Genomic DNA, 22300 nt, shown 5'->3' with positions numbered 1-22300 from the left:
GGGGCGGTGGGGGGGGGGGGGGGGGCAGGTAGGGAACATAACTACATCAAAAATATTTATTACAACAGACCAGGTTGAAATGGGTTTATTCTTGTCTATACGGTCACAAAACCTAACACTCCTTGAACATCCATGAAATTATCTGTAATCCTGCCTCCTTGCTTCGCTTTAGTAAGAGTATAAGTAACTCCATAGGCTCTTTTGCCATCAACAGTTCCATGCAAAGTAAGATTCTTTTTGCCCCCTCTTTCATTCAACTCTAGTAAGTTAATTCCAATATGAAAATTTCTATGAAGAGTTCTTAAAATGATGTTTCTGAAGAATATCCCCCCAGAGCAAGAACAAAAGTGTAGCTTCCGTTTAAATCTTACCTCTGACAGCATAGTCATGCTCAGTAAATCCAAAATGATGAGGTCATGTCTATCTGGTGCCCTCACCTTCCTAGGGTATCCAGTGCCCCTACTGCCTGCAGAGGGTAGAGTGGCACAATGTTCTCCCTTCCATCCCTCCCTAAAGAAATCTCTCACTCCCAGCAGCATTAAAACTTGGTTTCTGTAAGCCTTGCCTGTACTAAAGTGCTGTTAAAGGGATGTATTTTAGATGGGGAGAAAAGGTCTGGGAAGAAGGCCCAGATTCGTAGCCACTCTCTGAACAGAAGGGAAACAGAAGTGCTTCTAACCGGCAAAAGACCATGTCCGTTCCTGCCAGGATTATTCTGTCAGATTCTGTAAACCATCCCTAAGGAGCTGTTTCCATCTGTACAAACAGACAACTAAGGTCCTTGGAAGAACAGCTGTGGCCATTCCTTACACAGAAGTAAGGCTTAACATGGGTCTAGTAGTGTGCTGGCTTGAAAACAGCCAACTACGGTGTGACTGAAGACAGGTTGAGTGGAGAAACTCTGCGTGTGGGAGTGTTGTTAGCAGACAGTGAAGCAGGGAGGAAAAAGGGAGCAGGCATCTCAGTGGAGGGAGTCTCCCCTTGGTTCCGAAGCTGTAGGATTTGCCGGAGCAAGGCCTTGCCTTCTTCCCGGGTCTGAAACAAAATCAGGAAAGTGTTTCAAAGTCTATCCAAGGCTATTCTCAAAAACCAGTTCTAAAATACTGATGTAAAAGTTTCACAGACCAAGGAAGCCTTTCCACTTACCTTCTTACCCATCTTCCACTCTCAGATGATCATAACCATCATATGTTTTGTTTGCTTTTAAATTTATTTTAAGAAAAAGAGCAAAAGCAGGGGAGGGGCAGAGAGACAGGAAGAGAGAACCCCAAGCAGGATCCACACTGCCAACGCAGAGCCCAACGTGGGGCTCAAACTCGCGAACCGTGAGATCATGACCTGAGCCAAAACCAAGAGTCGAATGCTCAACCGACTGAGCCACCCAGGTGCCTCTTAAACATCATATGTTTGAACCTAAAATCCAAACCCTTGAGCAAAGAACTGCTACTCACATCATTGAATGCACAACACTTTTGGGCACAAGTTGAAGCTTCATCCCACAGCTTGCACTTAAAATAGTACTGTGCCAAATAACGGAAAGCAGTGCTCTCCTCCAAGTGCTCCACTATTTCCTGGATAAGGAAAGCAAGAGTGACTAAGGCGATGAGAATACAATCAGCAACCCAATTCACATGGTCGTGAAACATACCCCACAGGAGTAGATGTCTTGGATATATTTGATGTAACACTGGGCAGCTTGTTCTGACTCAGTCAACTGTTCATGAAGCCTACAAAACAAATAGGTCTGTAAGTACAAATCAGATCTCAGAGCAAGCTAATGGTAAAACGCAAAGCACATGATTAAGACCCAAAAAATGGCAATACAGAGAAAACTACAAGTTTTGACATAAATGGCACACTGGGACCCAGAATAATATTAGTGTCCCAATGTGATGGATACCTCATCAAAACTCAGCCTCGTTCCTCTCCTACTGGTGATGGAGGGAGAGTAGGTAAATACTTACAGTGGACAACACACCTTTGCAAAATTCTCTGGTAATACTCTGAGCAAAATTTAAAAAAGACACCAAGCAATTCAGACTTTTTTCTAAGAATTCAGAAAAGAACTGGCAGGAATAAGATTGCATTTAAGACTTCTTTGCCTGCTATTTCTGAGTCATTCCTTATTTCCTTGGGCTTTATCTGGAGGAGGATCAGTACTTAAAGTAGTTTTCCTAGACTGCTTTGACATGAAAATTTCATTCCTTTCAATTCATTCTTGATCCCTTGCCTAACAGGAAAGCAGCTCCCCCTTTAGAGAGGAGTCTCCTGAGTCAAGATGGCTTAACTTCCAGACCAGTATTCACACACCCTGATGCATCTGCACACTCATGTAGGAGGATGATGGGGGCTCTAGAGTGTGCAGGATGAGCCGTACCAGAAAAGCCAGCAGAAATAACAACAGCATTTCATTCCTTTCACTCACTTGGCCAGTTTCACCAGAGCCATTTTCTCCACATCTCCCACGGCGTAAGCTCTCCAATAACACTGTCAAAACAATAAACTGATCACTTTTGACCATTGTCCCGTGTGCCATGACCTACCACATAAAGGCTCAAGTCCTACAAGCCTCCCAGAAGTTCAGATTTGCAGAATACAAAGCATTTGTACTAGACTGATAATCCCACTGACAATGTCTGTACAAATTTGCTTTGCTTTTTAGCCTATGCACCTATAAATACTTAAAACTTTCCTAGGTAGATAGATCAACATGAAGGAAAATTAGAACACAGAGAGACCAACCCTTCATCCAAACAGCACATCTCCATTCAAATTCTCCAGGACCCAAATTCAGATACCTTTTTGGCTTCTACTAGTTGATTGAGTTTCTCATAACATTCTCCTAAAGCAACCAGCATACGAGAATCATTGGGCCTAAGAAAGAGGAGGAATAGGCAGTCTGAGCAAAGACTTTAAAAAGTTACTAAAGTCCAACCTTGAGGACACACCACCAACAACCACTAATTCAAATCCATGCAGGGATTAGCCTTTAATCCAATACTTCATATAATTACAGTATTTTGTGTTCACAATTATACTACCAACTAACCCATCAGAATATACTGCATAAAAATGACCAAGGAGCATAGGGCAAGTTTACACCCAGGTCTCTACGAGTCAAAACCATTCATTCACTGTGATTCTTCAGTAGCTAATCAAAAGATAAAGTACCAGCCCTTCTCATAACAAACACATCATCAACTGGTCAGATTTACCGAAGCTGATGGGCCCGTCTGTAATAATAAAGGCAGTAAAATGGCATCTTGAGGATTTCATAGGTCTGTCCAAGCCCATACCAGGCTCTGTAGTCCCGTTTATTGACCTCAATGGCATGTCTACGAAACAAAAGAGAGATTGGTAAGAGGGGAGAATCAAGGTTAGAGACTTGTAGGCTCAAGAGAGGCTCCTAACATCAATCTCCTCCACCTCACCACTCAACTAGAAACTCACCTGTATGCCTGAATAGCAGCAGATGTGTTCTTCATTTCCATGTACTCATGTCCCATCAGTGTCCATGCCCCAAGATACCGAGGATTCAATTTCAGTGCTCTCTGGAAATATAAGGCTGCCTTCTCATGCTGAGAACGCAAACTATAGTAATTGCCTGATTGAAAAACAAAAGACATGTAAGTAACTAGAGAGATAAAAATAAAAGTTCCCTAAAATAGCATTCCACAGAGCAGGCATGAAACTATAACTCATTCCCCCAAAGTATTTGCAGAAAAGCCAAAATGTACATGAAGGGAACATCATTATTCCCTTGGGAAATATACTCATCTATCACACATATTGGTTTAAAAAAAAAAAAATGTTCCCTAACACTTCAAGTTTTTCTTCAGTTTATTTCATCTGGATATAGCACTTATACATATTTTCTTAACAAAGGATGGGAAATTTCTACAGTTTGGTAGTTTTTCCCAGGTTTCTGAAGAGGTACTTCAAGGGATAAAAAGGTAGAGCTCTGAGCTCCTCTCTCCCATAAGAATCAAATCAGATCTATCATTGTTGGTCTTGAAAAGAGCAAGTGAGAGCTTTTAGGAATCTGTGGAAGATTTTATTTGCAGAAAGGGTATAAAACCCATTTATCTTAAGTCAACTGGTAAATGGATAAACAAAATATACATATCCAAACAATGGAGTACTATTCAACATTCAAAAGAACTACGGAGGGGTGTCTGGGTGGTTTCTCTCTTCCTCTCTCTGTCCCTCCCAATTTGTGCACATGCTGAGCTCTCTCTCAAAATAAATAAATAAACTTAAAAAAAAAAAAAACTACTGAAACATGCTACAACACTGGTGAATCTCAGAAACAGCTAAGTGAAAGAAGCCAAACAAGACTAAAAACTGCAAGATACCATTCACATGAAAATTTCTAGAAAAGGCAAAATATAGAGATAGAAGGCAAATCTGTGTCTGCTGGGGGATGCAAGAGGGACTGACTGCAAACGGACTCAAGGGAACTTCCAGGGGTGCCAGAATGTTCTAAACTGGATTTATGGTTATGGTTACACAACTGTATAAATTTACAAAAACTCCTTGAAGTATAAACTTATGTAAATTATACCTTAATAAACCTGGTTTTTTTTTTCAATAAAGCTATTTTTAAAGTTTATTTATTTATTTTTGAGAGAGCAAGGGAGGGGCAGAGAGCAAGGAGAGAGAAACCCAAGCAGGCTCCATGCTGTTAGCACAAAGCCCCAAATGGGGCTTGATCTCAAGAATCATAAGATAATGACCTTGAGCTGAGATCAAGAATCAGATGCTTAACCGACTGAGCCACCTAGGAACCTCAGGAATAAATTATTTTTTTAAAAAGATGAATGAATAGATACAGGGGATTAAGAGGTACACATTTCCAGTTATAAAATAAGTAAGTCACAGAATGCAAAGTACAGCATAGGGAATACAGTCAATAAATCTGTAATAACTTTGTATCATGACTAACTTATCATGGTGAGCATTCAATGATACACAGAATTGTAGAATCTCTATGTTATACACCTGGAACTAATATAACATTATACTTCAATAATAATTTTAAATCCCCACAAATCCTGTTTGTAATGTAGCTATGAAGAAGAATGTTTATAATAGTAAAAAAAATAAAGTCATAAGTGAGAGAGTAGGGAAAGGGAAGATTAGAGCTATATACATCAGCATAGTACATTTCTAGGCCAAAATACTGATCCTCACCCAGGAAGAAGGGTATAGCCCTATATATGCCCTAGCTTCTAAAGGAGTGAGAATGATAGAGATATTAAGGAAGTCAGAATTGGCCAAGTTTTGAGCAAAGATCAAGTACATGAGATTTTTTAAATCTCATTTGGAGCAGCTAAAATATACTAATGATTACAAGTGTGCTGGGCAACTACATTGCTGTAAGTGCTTTGTAGGCATTAATTTATCTAATCTTCATGACAATTACATGAGAGAAGGATCCATTATTATTGCTTTGTGAACGAGAAAACTATAGCAGAGACAGGTTAGGCCCAAAGTCACACAACTAGTTAGTAGTAGAACCGAGATTTAAACTTGGGTAGTCTGGTTCCAGAGTCCAAACTTAACTATGCTATATTGTAGTATAAGCTGTTTTACATAGTACATAAAATGCTGCCTGTCAGACATTGGGACTCCAGAAAAGACAAAGAAGGAAAGAATTCACATCGAAACATCAAAGCAGATGCAAGGACTAAACCAACAGGATATCCTTGCGACCACTCTATTCATAAGAGCGTTCATTTTCTCTCAGGTCCTCAGGTGTTTTTTCTTCTCTCTACCCTTTTTTCTACTTTTACTTCCTCTGAATTGGCTATAATATGAAAGCTGAAGGATATTTTTTTATCATAAACTAATATTCCTTATTTTTCATTCTTAAAGTAGGTGGGCTGAATTCAACAAACATTTATTGACCATATGTCAGGCACTGTGCTGGGCATTTAACACATATACTGAGGGAAAAAAAAAAAAAAACAACAGTTCATTAAGGAGTTCACCTCACATGATTATTAAAAAAACAAGTAACTCTTGTAAATGCAAACTGGTGCAGGCACTCTGGAAAACAGTATGGAGTTTCCTCAAAAAGTTAAAAATAGAATTACCCTACAACCCAGCAATTGCACTACTAGGTATTTATCCAAGGGACACAGTGTGCTATTTCGAAGGGGCACATGTGCCCCAAAGTTAATAGCAGCACTATCAACAATAGCCAAAGTATGGAAAGAGTCCAAATATCCATTGACAAATGAATGGATAAAGAAGATGTGGTACATAAATACAATGGAGTATTACTCGGCAGTCAAAAAGAATGAAATCTTGGCATTTTGCAACAAGGTGGATGGAACTAGAGGGTATTATGCTAAGCGAAATTAGTCAGAGAAAAATAAATGTAAGACTTCACTCATGTGGAATTTAAGTTACAAAACAGAGGATCACAAGAGAAAGGAAGCAAAAAGAATATGAAAACAGGGAGGGGACAAAGCATAAGAGACTCTTAAGTATAGAGAACAAACTGAGGGTTGCCGGAGGGGTTGTGGGGGGCAGGGGGTAGGCTAAATGGGTAAGGGGCATTAAGGAAGACACTTGTTGGGAAGAGCACTGGATGTTACACATAGAGGATGAATCACTGGAATCTACTCCTGAAATCATTATAGCACTATATGTTAACTATCTTAGATGTAAACTTAAAAATAAAAAAATTAAAAAAAAATTAAATAAAAAATAATAAAAGCAACTATAAAATCAAAACAAACAAGAAACTCCTAAATCATTGCTCTTCATATGTAAGTCTCTTTTGATTTTAACTGGCATTAAGTGTGGAGGTTTAAAAAAGGATTATTCATTCCTTCTCTCCCCCACCTCTATTTCCTTTCTTCATGTATAGAGCACTGTTATCCAACTGGTTGCCCAGTCACCAATTCCTATTTGTTCTACTTCTTTTTTTTTTTTTCAACGTTTATTTATTTTTGAGAGACAGAGACAGAGCGTGAGTGGGGGAGGGGCAGAGAGAGAAGGAGACACAAAATCTGAAGCAGGATCCAGGCTCTGAGCTGTGAACACAGAGCCTGATGTGGGGCTTGAACTCACAAACCATGAGATTATTACCTGAGCCAAAGTCAGACACTTAACCAACTGAGCCACCCAGGTGCCCCCTATTTGTTCTACTTCTTAAATACCTTTTAAGTCCAACAGCCTCTCTCCATCCCTGCTGCCAATACTTCAGTGTAGGCTCTCATCATCCCTAGACTGGATTATTCCAAAAATCTGAAAATCTGAGAACATTCATCACTCTGGTTTACATTCCTTCAGAAGACTCCTACTGCCTTCATAATAAAATCCTAATGTTCAGCAAGGCATAAAAGCCTCTTCAAGATAGGGCCCCTTTTTGAACATTCCCACACCATGCTTCCAGATGCTGAGCTACTTCAGGCAGAATGCCTGTTTCATACTTTGGTGCTATACAGGGAATGCCCTTCCGAAGTCAAGCCTTTTACTCTCTTATTGAACTGTTTTACTTCTGCCCAGCCTTCAAGCACCACCATCTCAGGAAGACTTCCCTAATAATCACAGGCTAGATTAGATACTTATGTACTCTCTTAGCATCTTAGGTTTACCTCAATCATAACACTCAACCCACTGCATTATAGTTATTTTTTTTTTTACTAGTCTTACTCGATGGGCAATAAGGGTAGGTACTGCAAAAGAAAGCACAGGGTCTGGTACTCAGAAGATGCTCAAAAGATGAGGCACCTGGTTGGCACAGTTGGTTAAGCATCCAACTCTTGATCTTGGTTCAGGTCATGATCTCAGTGTTTTTGAGTTTGACTCCTGCACTGGCTCTGTGCTGATGGTATGGAGCCTGCTTGGGATTCTGCCTCGCCTTCTCTTTGCCCCTCCCCAGCTTTTGCTCTCTCTCTCCCTCAAAATAAATACATAAACTTAAAAAAAAAAAAAAAAGATGTTCAAAAGATGTTTTCTGAATAAAATGGGATTATGCCCTCACCCTAATGCACTTTATATTTTCTTTATAATGTTCTGATATTGAAAAGATCATTTATTCTTATTCTCACCTATGTTCCTATAGAACCTATTACATTTTGGCGCGCCTGGGTGGCTCAGTCGGTTAAGCGTCTGACTTCGGCTCAGGTCATGATCTCATGGTTCGTGGGTTCGAGCCCCGCATCGGGCTCTGCGCTGACAGCTCAGAGTCGTGGAGCCTGTTTCAGATTCTGTGTCTCCCTCTCTCTCTGCCCTTCCCCCACTTGCACTCTGTTTCCCTCTGTCTCAAAAATAAACATTAAAAAAAATTTTTTTTTAAAAGAACCTATTATATTTTTTTAAATGTTTATTTGTTTGGGTAGGGGGAGAGAGAGCCAGCACATGCATGAGCGGAGGAGGGGCATTCGAGAGAGGGAGGGAGAGAGAAGATCCCAAGCGGGTTATGTACCGTCAGCACAGAGCCTCACATGGGGCTCAATCTCACAAACTGTGAGATCATGACCTGAGCTAAAATCCAGAGTCAGAAGCTCAAATGACTGAGCCCCCCAGGCACCCCAGGACCTATTACATTTTTTTTTAATGTTTTATTTATTTTTGAGCGAGAAAGAGCACAAGCAGGGGAGGGGCAGAAAGAGAGGGAGACAGGGTATCCAAAGGGGGCTCTGCACTGACAGCAGTGAGCCAGATGTGGAGCTCGAACTCATAAACCATGAAATCATGACCTGACCTGAAGTTGGATGCTCAACCAACCGAGCCACCCAAGCACCCTAGGACCTATTATATTTTTTAATGCTTATTTCCCACACTGAACTACAACTTACTCAAGGGCTAATAATATTAAATTAACGGATAGAAATTCTATCAGTTTACTAACAACTTCCTGACCTAGAAAGATATGAATGTACGATCTCAACGCCAGGTCACCAAACACCCAGGAAGGGGGATTTCCCTTTCATTTCCAGGGAACCTGGGCTTTCTGTCACAAACAACCAAGCTTACTTTTATCCAAATGTGGCCACTGATATGTTTATGTCAATTGATGATAAGGTCACAATAAGTGTGGTGGAGTACATATGGCATGGTTCTCAACCACGGATGATTCTCAACCACAGATGATTATGACCCCAAGAGTTGGCAATATCTGCAAACATTTTTGGTTGTCACTATTGGGGGAAGAGGGTTATTGCCATCTAGTGGGTAGAGGCTAGGGATACTGCTAACACCCTCAATGTACAGGACGGCCCCCAACACACACAAAAAAATTATCAGCCCAAAATGTCAAAAGTACAAAGATTGAAATACCCCTATACGAAGAAAGAGGTTTTCTCATTTGTTTTCATAGGATTGGAAATTTTTTTTTTTTCAGTTTTACTTTAGATAGAGAGACAGCATGAGCAGGTAAGATGGTCAGAGGAGAGAGAGAACTTTAAGCAGGCTCCACACTCAGTGAGAGCCCAACGCAGGGCTCAGTCTTACAACTGTGAGATCATGACCTGAGCCAAAATCAAGAGTCAGATGTTTAACCGACTAAGCCACATAGATGCCCCTAGGATTGGAAATTCTTATAAGCTTTTTAGTAATATTAAGGTTAAAATATACACACTTTTGATCCAACCTTCACTGCTAGGAATGGATCACATGGATGATAGTTGAATAAACATGAAAAAATAAATGTACACATACAAAGATGTTTCCTGAAACTATTTTTATATTAATAAATAGTGGCCACAACTTATACAATAGAAAATGGTTAAATAAAAATAAAAATGGTACATCTATGAAATAAAATACTGAATAGCCATCAAAAATAATACAAATCTTCATATACTAAATAAAAAAATGAGAAAGCTTACTGTTAATATTTTTAAAAAGGAAAAATTACAGAGCAGTGTGTATAATGATATAGTTTTTGCAAGCAAGTTATACATACGCATGCACCCACACACACATTTTTAGCATTCACATGTATTCACATAGAAAAACATTCTGGAGTCATGCTCACCAAATAATCTAGGGGGTGGGATTACACTGTGCTTTTACATTCTATAGTATATATCTTGTTATCTTTGACACTTTTAAATGTTTATTTATTTTTCAGAGAGAGAGAGTGCAAGCAGAGGAGGGGCAGAGAGAGAGGGAGATAGAGGATCCGAAGTGGGCTCTGTGCTGACAGCAGAGTGCCCGATTTGGGGCTCAAACCCACAAACTGGAAGCTCATGACCTGAGCCATAGTCGGACGCTTGACCAACTGAGCTACCAGACACCCCTCTTTGACACTTTTAATTGTTATTTTTTACATCTGTATTACTTACAGTAAAAATAAATCTTAAAAGAAAAAAAGTAGTGACTTACCAATTACACAGCATGTTTCCACACGATATTTATCAATCTCACAGAGGTTGTGAGCCAGGTAACTCAACTCTGATTTCATGCTCTAGAAGAAAACGGAAAGACAATCTAAGCATGAGTTAAGGAACCCCTTAGCTAATGCAACTTAATCCAACCCAAGAGATTAAAGCACAAAAGAGCTTGATCAATTCTAAGCAAAGGAAGCAGCTCACCCTGACATAAAGAAGGTTGGAGAACGTGTCCATATTTTCAATCCTGTATGGGTCTTGTTTCCTTAGTTCATTAAAAATAGAGAGGGCTTTGTCAATATCTGCAGGATAAAAAGGTAAGAAAGTTTAGAAAACAACATAGTGTTACATTCAGGATTTGATGTTATTTCATTGTCCTTATTCACTCACCTCTGATATTGTGATAGGCAACTGCAATTTGGGAAACAATATATGAGCTCTTAGAGAAGCCCACATCAATGAGATTCTGATACTTTTGCAGGGCCTCCTCTATCAACTGCAACTCTGTGTATATATGAGCCAGAAAAAACTCTTTCATCCAGGTGTCTGGCAAAGACAGGAACTTCAGCTGCCAGCAGGAGAGAGAGGGACACACTTAATATACTTTGACCTCTCTCTCAAATGAACATCAAGGAACTATCTTTTTGTCTAAAGAAATTTATCACCAAAACTTTAGGAGAGCACATAACAAACAGAGGGCAGTTCAATTAAGTGAACAGGACTTACAAGCACAATAGGGAGGAATGACCAAATTAAGGAAGACTTCAAAGAAAAGCCTAGTATTTCAGGTGAGTCTTATAGGATAGGTAGAACTTGAAAAGAAAAAAAGAGAGAGGAAGAAGAAAAAAAGATAACACTCCAGGCAGGGCAACAACATCAATAGAGGCAAAACAATCCTGAGTGTGAGTGAATAGGATGAGGAAACTAGCTTAGTTTGAGAGGAGGCTATGTGTTCAAAAATAGTGAAAAAAATAAGACTGAATGGGTAGGGCAGGTCCTATGGCGAAACAGGAAGTGGGATCTAATAGGAAACCACTGAAATTTTTGGCAAGAGAACGACACGATGACATGGGTGTTTTAAGAGTAAGTGTGAAAACAGTATGCACGATAGCATAGGAATGGGAGTGTACAAATGGAAAAACTAGGTAGAAAAGTAACTATTACTTATAAGTAATCCAAATCTGAGATGAAAACTAAGATGGCAAAGAAAACCAAAAGAGATGCATGCAAGAAGGAGACCATGGCAATGTCTGGTGACTGACTAGATAAAAGGAGATACGAGAAAGAGAAGAACAAATCTACTGATGAGGCATCAAGACTGGGTATCTTGAGAAATAGTGATGGTATCAAGGGAGTATATCAAGCTGGGAGGAAGAAAGAATTTGGTAGGCAAGATCAGAAACTTGGTTTTGCATATTTTGAGTTCAGAGAAAAAACAAACTTTTAATGAAAGTCTATTAGGCAGTTAGAGATAATAAATAGGAGTAAGTCAAGATAAGACTTCAGACCCAGATTTAGTAGCACGTATCATTATTGGGGGAAATCGACCAGCCTTCAGTTCTTTAGAGCCAACAAAAGCAAGTGTATTATCAATTCCGTTAACTACTGCAGAATGGCAAAATAAACTCTATAGACAATGTCCTATAATAACAATTAATAAAATGACTGCAGTTTATAAAGCAATTTCATATACTTTAATTCATTAAATAACAAATTTCTAAATCTCTACAAAGTCCTAGGACAGCTCAGCGGAGACCTTAAAAATGTTTTTAATACGATCCTTGATATCAGAGAAACCTTTCCTATGGCATCTTTGGAATGAGGAAAAAAAAGTATAATAGCATTTAGTCTATAAAGCAAGTCACAGTAAAATGTGAATGTGAATCACGAAATAATGAAAAGATATTCTAACATAACTAGACACATATCCAACAGCAACCACCAAACAAGAGCCAGACATGAGTCTTTCAAACAAAGACCGAAATTCCAGCAATGAGAGACTAGAGAAGAAGCAAAGATGTAACTACAAAGGTTTAGCAAACCTCTCTTCCCAGCCCATTACAGAATTACATTAAGACTTGGAGCAGAGGGTCTTTCACATAGCTCCTCTCAATTTACCATCTCTTTGTCCGTAATTAAATTACAGAGTTCTAGCCAGGCTCCCCAGTGCAAAGGCAAAACATGAGTAGCCTCCACAAACACATCAATAGCCTCTTTCACCAGGTCCAGTTTTCGAAGCACCACACCATATCTAGGAAAGAGACAATCACAGAAGTTAATGTTTTATAACACATCCCTTCCACTCTGGAGAAAATGTTATAGAAGGATCGAAATTACTCTACCACTTACAGATAAAGGCCAAATCCATCAAGTTCCCGAGCCTGGTGTTTTTTGCTAAGTTCCACTCTCAATTCTCTAAGTGCCTCATTTTTAACTTGTCCTTTCTCCAGGGGACCTAGGAAAGGAACCAAATCTCAGATCTAAGGAAAGACTGCCAATCTTCATTTCACAGACCTAGACATTCCCCTTGACATCAACCAAAGTTACACCTGGAACTTCCAGCAAATACTCAGAAGTGGCCAACAATACCAACAATCCACTTTATTCCAGAAATTACCACTGATCACTGGTCTACAGTCATATTTTGCTAGGCCCACAAAGGTTTTTAAAACTTTAAAATAATCAGTGTTTAAAAAGTAGAAGTCTCAACTAAAAAGCTGAATTTCCAGTTTCAGTTCCCAAAGAATGAGGTAGGGCCAAGGGAAGAAAGCCTTGACTACACTAGGCCCACATTTCCTCAAGGGAGCTGTCAGCAGGGCTGGGTAACAAGCAGGTTACAAGTTACCAAGTTGTGCTCCCCAATTTGCAACAGTCCTCCTAAGTCTACTTCACACCTTTATATTACCTGCCTGGCTCATATAGGCATTTGATTACGCAACCCCTGCTTTCATCCAAAAGGTAAGATAAAGAGATCCATACCTAGACTATCAACTGTTTCATCATCCTTCTTCTTTTCTCCAGACTGTAAGAGAAAAGCAACAAATTGGTCTTTTCTCAGTTTATTTTGAAACTCATTCTAAAACTAGCAGTCTGGTGGCGACTGGGTGGCTCAGTCAGTTAAGCAACTGACTTCGGCTCAGGTCACGATCTCGCCGTTTGTGGGTTCGGGCCCCGCGTTGGGCTCTGTGCTGACAGCTCAGAGCCTGGAGCCTGCTTCAGATTCTGTGTCTCCCTCTCTCTCTGTTCTTCCCCTGCTCATTCTCTGTCTCTCTCTGTCTCTCAAAAATAAATAAAAACATTAAAAAAAATTAAAATAAAATAAATTAAAATAAAACAAAACAAAACAAAATAAAAATAAAACTAGGACTCTGATTCTAGCTAAAGGGTTCAAGTCCAACCAAAATGTCAACTACTACTGGTCACTACTTTTAAACAATAATTCAGGGGCTCCCACTGTCCAAATCTGGAATAATTTGAGCACTGACATAATTTATAAGTACAGTAATAAATTACAATTACAAATATAAGAATCCTTGAATTCATACTGATGGTAAATAAATGGGGATGGTGAGGGAAAACTCTTGCATAGAGTAGAATGCCAAGTAGCTAGTAGCAAATGTGGAGAGAATACTGGAGTGGAAAATCATTATTTTGCAATATCATAGTAAAGAATACTTCAGGCAAGAATTAACAATGGATTTCTTGACTAATTAATATATATTAATGTTTATTTATTTTTGAGAGAGAGACAGAGTGCAAGCGGGAGAGGGGCAGAGAAAGACACAGACATAGAGCCTGAAGCAGGCTCCAGGCTCTGTGCTATCAGCACAGAGAAAGACATGGGGCTCGAATCATGAATGGTGAGATCGTGACCTGAGCCGAAGTCTGATACCCAATTGACTGAGCCACCCAGGTGCCGCTTGACTAATGAATATTTAGGTTATTGACATTTTATGGCTATTGCAAAAAATACTTTAATAAATAGCCCTGTTCATACATCATTGAGCACATATTGAGCCCCGTGTTGGGCTTGCATTGGGATTCTCTCTCTCCTCTCTCTGCTCCTCTCCTGCTTATGCTCTCTCTCAAAATAAATTTTTAAAAATTAAAAAATTTAAGGGGTGCCTGGATGGCACAGTCAGTTGAGCATCCAGCTTCGGCTCGGTCATGAACTGGCAGTGTGTGGGTTCGAGCCCTGCGTCGGGCTCTGGGCTGACAGCTCAAAGCCTGGAGCCTGCTTCCGATTCAGTGCTTCTCTCTTTCTCTGTTCCTCTTTCTCTCAAAAATAAATAAGATTAAAAATTTTTTTTTTAATTTTTTTTAATGTTTATTATTTTTGAAAGACAGAGACAGAATGCAAGCAGTGGAGGAGCAGAGAGAGGGAGACACAGAATTTGAAGCAGGCTCCAGGCTCCGAGCTGTCAGCAGAGAGCCTGACATGGGGCTCAAACCCAACAGGCCTCAAGATCATGACCTGAGCTGAAGTTGGCAGCTTAACCAACTGAGCCACCCAGGTGCCCCAAAGTTTTTTTAAAAATTAAAAATAAATAAATAAATAAATAAAAATAGGGAGCCTAATGCCTATTTTATCAGTAATGAATATTATCAATTTTTTAAAGGATTTTATTTTTTTTAAGTAATCTCTACACCCAATGTGGGTGGGGCTCGAACTCACAACCCTGAGATCAAGAGTCACATGCTCCACCAACTAAGCCAGCCATGGACTCCTATCAATATTTTTAATATTTTCCGGGTGCCTGGGTGGCTCAGTCAGTTGAACGTCCGACTTCGGCTCAGGTCATGATCTCGCGGTTTGTGAGTTTGAGCCCCACATCAGGCTCTATGCTGACAGCTTCGAGCCTAGAACCTGCTTCAGATTCTGTGTCTCTGTCTCTCTCTGCCCCTCCCCCCCACTTGTGCTGTCTCTCTATCAAAAATAAATAAAATGTAATAAAAAATATTTTTAATATTTTCTTCTATATTGCCACTTTTTAACTTTATTTATGACATCCTCTTTATTACTGTTAAGTATTTATAAAGTATATTTAGCAAGTAGACTACTGCTCAACTATTTAAAAGATTAAACTTTTCCCCCTTCGTTCTACATATGGATGCCTCATGGAAGGCAGATGACATCTTAAAATGGCCCTCACCAGATATCTAGAATACATGTATAGAAAATAGGCTTTTTTGCTATTGCAGCCATGCAGGAAATGTGCTGCCCGATCATACTCTTTAACATCAAAGTAGGCTTTGGCCAGGGTATAAGCGTCCATATCCTGGGCATCCTCCTAGAAGAGAGACAAGTTTTTATAAGTGGTTGGGAACAAGACAACAAAAATTCAAATTCAAGAAGCATATTCATTGATTTCAAGATGTAAGAAAAAGTATTTTCTTCCTCCCCAAAACCTAGCATATACGTGTGTGTAGATATGTATATATATTTACATATACATAGAAATGTAAATTACTTTTGTATATTTGTCTTATTACACACTAAGGTCATTGAACTTTTTTTCAAAATAAAAAGTTGGGAAAAACTAAAAATTTTAAAAACTGAACCAAGACACTCAGAAAGTTGTACTAGTTCTTTAAATGAGGTGCGAAGTTGCACAGGCTTTAGTGTTAGGGAACTGGATTCAAATTCTGATTCCTTGATTTCCTGGTTTCATGACATTAGTAGGGAAGTTACTTAGTTTCTCTGAGAACTCATTTTTTCATGGGTAAAATGGAGCAAATAATACACATTTGATGAGGAAAAAGTGGAAAAGTCATGGAAAATGTCTAGCATTAATATCTGACATTTGCTTCCTTTTCCAGGCTTTCAAAAATGTACAGAAATGCAACATACTGTGCAATTACTTTTATTTTTTATACTTCAAAAAAGTTTTGACATGTTAGTATTGCCAAAAGCATAGAACACAGTCATAATTCTGTATATAAATGAAATGATGCACATTTAAGTTAATAAAGTATACAATCTCCCAAATTCTAGGGGTAAGTCGATTAAATCTTCATTTGCTACATTTTCCTCATCCTTCTTGCCCCAAATATTACTTGAACAAAACTGGAACCAAAACATGTTCAGTGTTTTCTTCATTTAATTAATAAATCCTAAATGTATCCATTCAACTTAGGAGTCTAGTGGCCTTTTTCACGTCTTCATCAATTCCTTATTTCTTCACCCACCTCCTCTTACATGCATTATACCTTCTGAAGTCAGAAACCTTCACTATTTTTAAGAGTGTGTGTGTGGGAATGCAAGCTGGTGCAGCCACTCTGGAAAACAATATGGAGGTTCCTCAAAAAACTAAAATAGAACTACCCTACGACTCAGAAATTGCACTACTAGGCATTTATCCACGGATACAGGTGTGCTGTTTCAAAAGGACACGTGCACCCCCTGTGTTTATAGCAGCACTATCAACAATAGCCAAAGTATGGAAAGAGCCCAAATGTCCATCGATGGATGAATGGATAAAGAAGATGTGGTATATATATACAGTGGAGTATTACTCGGCAATCAAAAAGAATGAAATCTTGCCATTTGCCACTAGGTGGATGGAATTGGAGGGCATTATGCTAAGTGAAATTAGAGAAAGACAAAATCATATGACTTCACTCATATGAGGACTTTAAGAGACAAAACAGATGAACACAAGGGAAGGGAAACAAAAATAATATAAAAACAGGGAGGGGGACAAAACAGAAGAGACTCATAAATATGGAGAACAAACTGTGGGTTACTGGAGGGGTTGTGGGAGGGGGGATGGGCTAAATGGGTAAAGGGCACTAAGGAATCTACTCTTGAAATCATTGTTGCACTATATGCTAACTAATTTGGATGTAAATTTTAAAAAATAAAAAATTAAATTAAAAAAAAGTGTGTGGAGGGGAGGGGAATCAAGAAATGGCATCTTCAGGAGAAACAAAATGGATTGTGACAATTATTCAAACCACACAGACTAGGTAAAAATACCTTCTGTAGATCAAACATAAAATATATTCCCATCTTATATAATTCTAGCAATATCCACTTAAAGTAGATACTATTATTATCCGCATTTCACAAATGAAAGTTGCCAAAAGTCCCTAGTGTAGCTGAGATTTGAACCCAGAGCTATCTGAATCCAAAACCAGTTTTACATTGTTGTTAAAACCTTTGATTCTTCTCATCGTTAAGAACATTGTCTAGGCTAGGCTATCAAACTTAAAAGGCTGAAATCTTAAGCAAGGATTGTTTACTAATTCTCTCCAGCTTAAGTAAAGCACCACCAAATCTTTACAAAGATCAACAAAACCACACAGATAAAAATCGCTGAAAACATCCAGCTCTTTAAAAGCTTTAATTCTCTCTACAAACATTCCTGCTAAGCAGGACGGGATACACCATAACCCTTCGGGTTGGTGGGGAGCGCTCACAGTGATGGAAGTGCTTACCTCTGTAATAGGCGGCGGCGGCTGCAGCTCGGCCAGAGGCAAGGCAGGGAGCGAGAAGGCCAACTCCGCGGACCTGGAACACCCAAACTGAATTAATTCCAACAAGCCCCAAAGGCCAAGGATCCAAACCCAGTCTCTTCCGACCCTGACGTCTCACCATTTACTACTGTGCAGTAGACCCCGCTCCCGGGTAAGGCCCGCGATGAGTAGTAGCTGCTTCTTTATTTCTCGTAAATTTGAGAAATCGCTGCTCGACGACAGGACCGGCATCACCGGAGCAGCCATAGGGACGACAGAGGGACTCGCAGCCATTTTCCTGACTCGCCACTCCAACCAATCACCAACGATAATACTAGCGGTCCGTCTGCACCAAAAAAGTCTGCCAGTTATTGGTGGCCTTCTGCTCCAGAAAATCCAATCAGAAATGTTACTTCTCTCAACGTCACCAAAAGGCCGGGAAAGAAGACACAATCCCATCCCCGATTGGTCAAGAGCTACTAGGGCGGGAAATTTAGAACTAGAAGGGATAGAGGGAGGGGAAAAAAAAAAAGAAGCGGGGCAAAGAGCTAGTGAATGGAATAGGTGGATTGGGAAGCTGGGGCTCGGAGTACGAGCAAGAAAGGGCGCAGAAGGGAAAGTGCCCTGAATCTTAGGGATAATGTGGTTGGAAGGGAGAGTGTAGTTTGTCAGCAGATTCTGTGCCGCTGGACAACGAAATGGTGTATGTGTCTAGCAAGGATGCCGGCTATCCTCTGGATTTTTTCTTATTTAGGAAGATGTATGGCCACAGGTGGAGATTCCTTCCTTCCTCATTTTCCACCCCATGGCGGGGGGCGGGGGGAGAATAGTTAACATTTATTGGGGATTTATCCTGTAACAGGTTATGTACTTTTACAGATAGAATCTGGTTTGACCTTTAAAACAGCTCTGTGATATTCGTATCATCCCAATTTTACAGGTAAAATGAAACCTCAGGGAGTTTCTATCACTCTTCCAAGGAAGGAATCTAGATTATGAGCCAGATCTAACCCTAACGTTCTTAAACATTACATGAACATTTTCAACGTTTTTTAACCCTTTCATATTAATAAATACTTTTACCAGCTTGAGAATTTTTCGAATCGTTTGTCATTTCTTGGCTGTTATATAGAACTACTTTTAGGGAAAGCATGTTGTTTTAGATTAATACATATTTTTAAAATTGTATTATAGGGGCGCCTGGGTGGCGCAGTCGGTTAAGCGTCCGACTTCAGCCAGGTCACGATCTCGCGGTCAGTGAGTTCGAGCCCCGTGTCAGGCTCTGGGCTGATGGCTCGGAGCCTGTTTCCGATTCTGTGTATCCCTCTCTCTCTGCCCCTCCCCCGTTCAAGCTCTGTCTCTCTCTCTCTGTCCCAAAAATAAATAAAAAACGTTGAAAAAAAAATTAAAAAAAAAATTGTATTATAGAGGCGCCTCGATGGCTCAGTTGGTTAAGCGCCAGACTTGGGCTTGGGGTGGTGATCTCCCTGCTCCTGGGTTAGAGCCCCATGTTTGGCTCTCTGCTGTTAGTGCGGAGCCTGCTTGGGATCCTCTGTTCCTCTCCTTCTGCCCTTCCCCTGCTCATGTTTTCTATCTCCTTCTCTCTCTCTCAAAAATAAAAACATTTAAAAAAAATTTAAATTGTATTATAAAGTCAACTTTATTGCACCATGATATACAATATATTGGCAGAATTCTACTTTTTTCTTGTTACACAAATGATGCACACTTTATACTTGTTTTAAATTTATAATAAAAAGAATTTAATATAAATTCTTTTATATAAATATAAATATAAAATATGTATAGAATATAAATAAAATAAATATAAATATATAAATTATATAAATAACAAATAATAAATAAATAAATATAAATATGAATAAGAATATAAAAAGAATTTATAATAAGAAAAAAAGCATGATTTGTTAGCAAATACAAAAATTACATTATATCATACCCGTGTTGTATATATTGAATATAAATTGAATATATACTGACTTATAGGATGAAATGTAATTGTTTATGGATTTATAGGTAGTCAAATAATACTTTTATGACTTGTTTAGAATTCTTAACTTTTCCCCTTAAAATATCACATTTTTTACAACTGTATTTGATTTTATAATTTTTTATGTCTTGTTTTTAATTTTTTTAATTATTAAATATTATTTTAAATTTTTTAATGTTTATTCATTTTTTGAGAGAGACACACACACAGAGCATGAGTGGGGGAGGGAGAGAAGGAGGGAGACACAGAATCCGAAGCAGGCTCCAGGTTCTGAGTTGTCAGCACATGAGATCATGACTCAAGCCGAAGTCAGACACTTAACCGACTGAGCCACCCAAGTGCCCCCATTTTTTGTTTTCATTTGAGAGAGAGAGAGAGAGAGAGAATCCCAAGCAAGTTCCACACTCAGCACAGATTCCGATGCGGGGCTCAATCCCAAGACCCTGGAATAATGACCTGAGCTGAAAACAAGAGTCAGACGCTGAACCAAGTGAGCCACCCAGATTTCCCTATGTCTTGCTTTTAAATAATAAGAAAACAGAGAAGTTTCGGGGGGGGGGGCACCTGAGTGGTTCAGTTGGTGGAGTGTCAGCCTCTTGATATCAGCTCGGATGATGATCTTTTAGATACAGGATGGAGCCCTGCATCAGGTTTCATCAGGTTTCTCGCTGGGTTTCTCCCTGCCCCCTGCCTCAAAAATGAATAAACATTAAAAAAAAAAGAAAAGAAAAAAGATTTCAAGATGCCTTTGGCAAGCACTTCTCCACAAACAACACATTTTGGGTGTAACCAGTCTCTTGTCCCAATGAAAAGCTAAATTGGATAGAATTGTCATGCATTTTTTTCAATTTGAGAGAGAGAGAGAGGAAGAGAGAGAGAGAGAGAAAGCATGAAGGAGAGGAGGGACAGAGGAAGGGAGAAGGAGGGAAAGGGAGAAGGAAAGAGAGAGAAAGAGAGAGAATCCCAAGTAGGCTCCATCGGAGCTCCATCCCAAGACTCTGGGATCATGACTCATGACCTGGCCAAAATCAAGAGTCAGACGCTCAACCAACTGAGCCACCCAGTCACCCCAATTTTTTTTTTTTTTACAATATTTAAAACCAGAGTCATTCTAGTTGTATCATTACTTTGTATTGTTTTTTAATGTAATATTATATAATATTTATTCCTCTACCATCCCTCCTCCCCAATCCTTCCTATGACATAGACTTTGTAGCTTTCTATTTTATAATGCATTTTTTCTATTACAAAAATAATGTATGGTTGGTGCGCCTGGGTGACTCAGTCAGTTAAGCATCTGACTTTGGCTCAGATCATGATCTCACGATTTGTGGGTTAGAGCCCCATGTTGGGCTCTGTGCTGACAGCTCAGAGCCTGGAGCCTGCTTCAGATTCTGTGTCTCCCTCACTCTCTGCCTCTCCCCTGCTTACACTCTTTCTCTCTCTCAAAAATAAATAAACATTAAAAAAATAATAACATATCTTCAATGTATAAAACTTGAAGAATACAATAATCATGAAGAAAAATAAATATACTACTGCATACCTATATATATAGGCATTCTAATATAAGAATGACCAAAATCCAGAACACTGACAACACCAAATGCTGGCAAGGATGTGGAACAATAAGAATTCTCATTCATTGCTGCTAGGCATGTGAAATGTAAAAATACTGTGGAAGACAGTATGGCAGTTTCTTACAAAACTTTACATTTAATATACAATCCAGAGCAATCATGCAACCAAGGGAGTGGAAAACTTATATTACACAAAAACTTGTTTATAGCAGTTTTATTCAAAATTTCCACAACTTGACAACAATCAAGATGTCCTTTTGTAGGTGAATGGATGAATAAACTGGTACATCCAAACAATGGAATGCTATTCAGCACTAAAAAGAAATGAGGTATCTGGGGAGCCTGGTGGCTCGGTTGATGAAGTGTCCCACTCTTGATTTTGGCTCAGATAATGATCTCACAGTTGGTGACTTCAAACCCCACATCGACTTTCCTTCCGTGCTGACAGCTCAGAGCCTGGCGCCTGCTTCGAATTCTGTGTGTGTGTCTCTCTCTGCCCCTACCCCACTTGTGTACTCTCTCTCTCTCTCTCTCTCTCTCTCTCTCAAAAATATATAAACATTAAAAAATTCTCTTAAATAAATAAAAATAAACTTTAAAAAAAAAGAAATGAGCTATTAAGCCATGAAAAGACACAGAGAAAATTTCAATGCATTTTACTAAGTGAAAGAAGCCAATCTGAAAAGGCTAGACATTGCATAATTCCAACTATATGACATTCTGGAAATGACAAAACTATAACCACAGTAAAAATCAGTGGCTTCTACCAGTTGGGTGAGAGTAGAATGAACAGGCATAACACAGAGGATTTTTAGGACAGTGAAACAACTCTGTATGATACCGTAAGGCTGAATACTTGTCATTATACACTTGTCTAAACCCATGTACAACACCCAGAG

At 39.2% G+C, this 22300-nt stretch overlaps 1 protein-coding gene across 1 annotated transcript; it reads right to left on the bottom strand.

Annotated features, from left to right (window-relative positions):
• Positions 1-69: 69 nt before the first annotated feature.
• On the bottom strand, positions 70-18150 carry CDC23 (cell division cycle 23). Its single transcript, XM_058735567.1, has 16 exons — positions 17950-18150; positions 17793-17865; positions 15506-15643; positions 13332-13374; positions 12702-12807; positions 12471-12603; positions 10743-10920; positions 10557-10654; positions 10348-10429; positions 3451-3604; positions 3216-3335; positions 2799-2874; positions 2426-2487; positions 1649-1727; positions 1452-1571; positions 70-1035 (listed from the first exon to the last, which is right to left on the bottom strand). Exons 1-16 carry the CDS (start codon positions 18102-18104, stop codon positions 865-867), a joined length of 1788 nt encoding a protein of 595 aa, XP_058591550.1. The 5' UTR covers positions 18105-18150; the 3' UTR covers positions 70-864.
• Between the last annotated feature and the right edge of the window lie 4150 nt (positions 18151-22300).

The sequence above is a fragment of the Neofelis nebulosa genome, chromosome 1 (genome assembly GCF_028018385.1).
Source record: "Neofelis nebulosa isolate mNeoNeb1 chromosome 1, mNeoNeb1.pri, whole genome shotgun sequence".
Lineage (NCBI taxonomy): Eukaryota > Metazoa > Chordata > Mammalia > Carnivora > Felidae > Neofelis > Neofelis nebulosa.
This window is presented reverse-complemented; position numbering and strand designations above follow the sequence as displayed.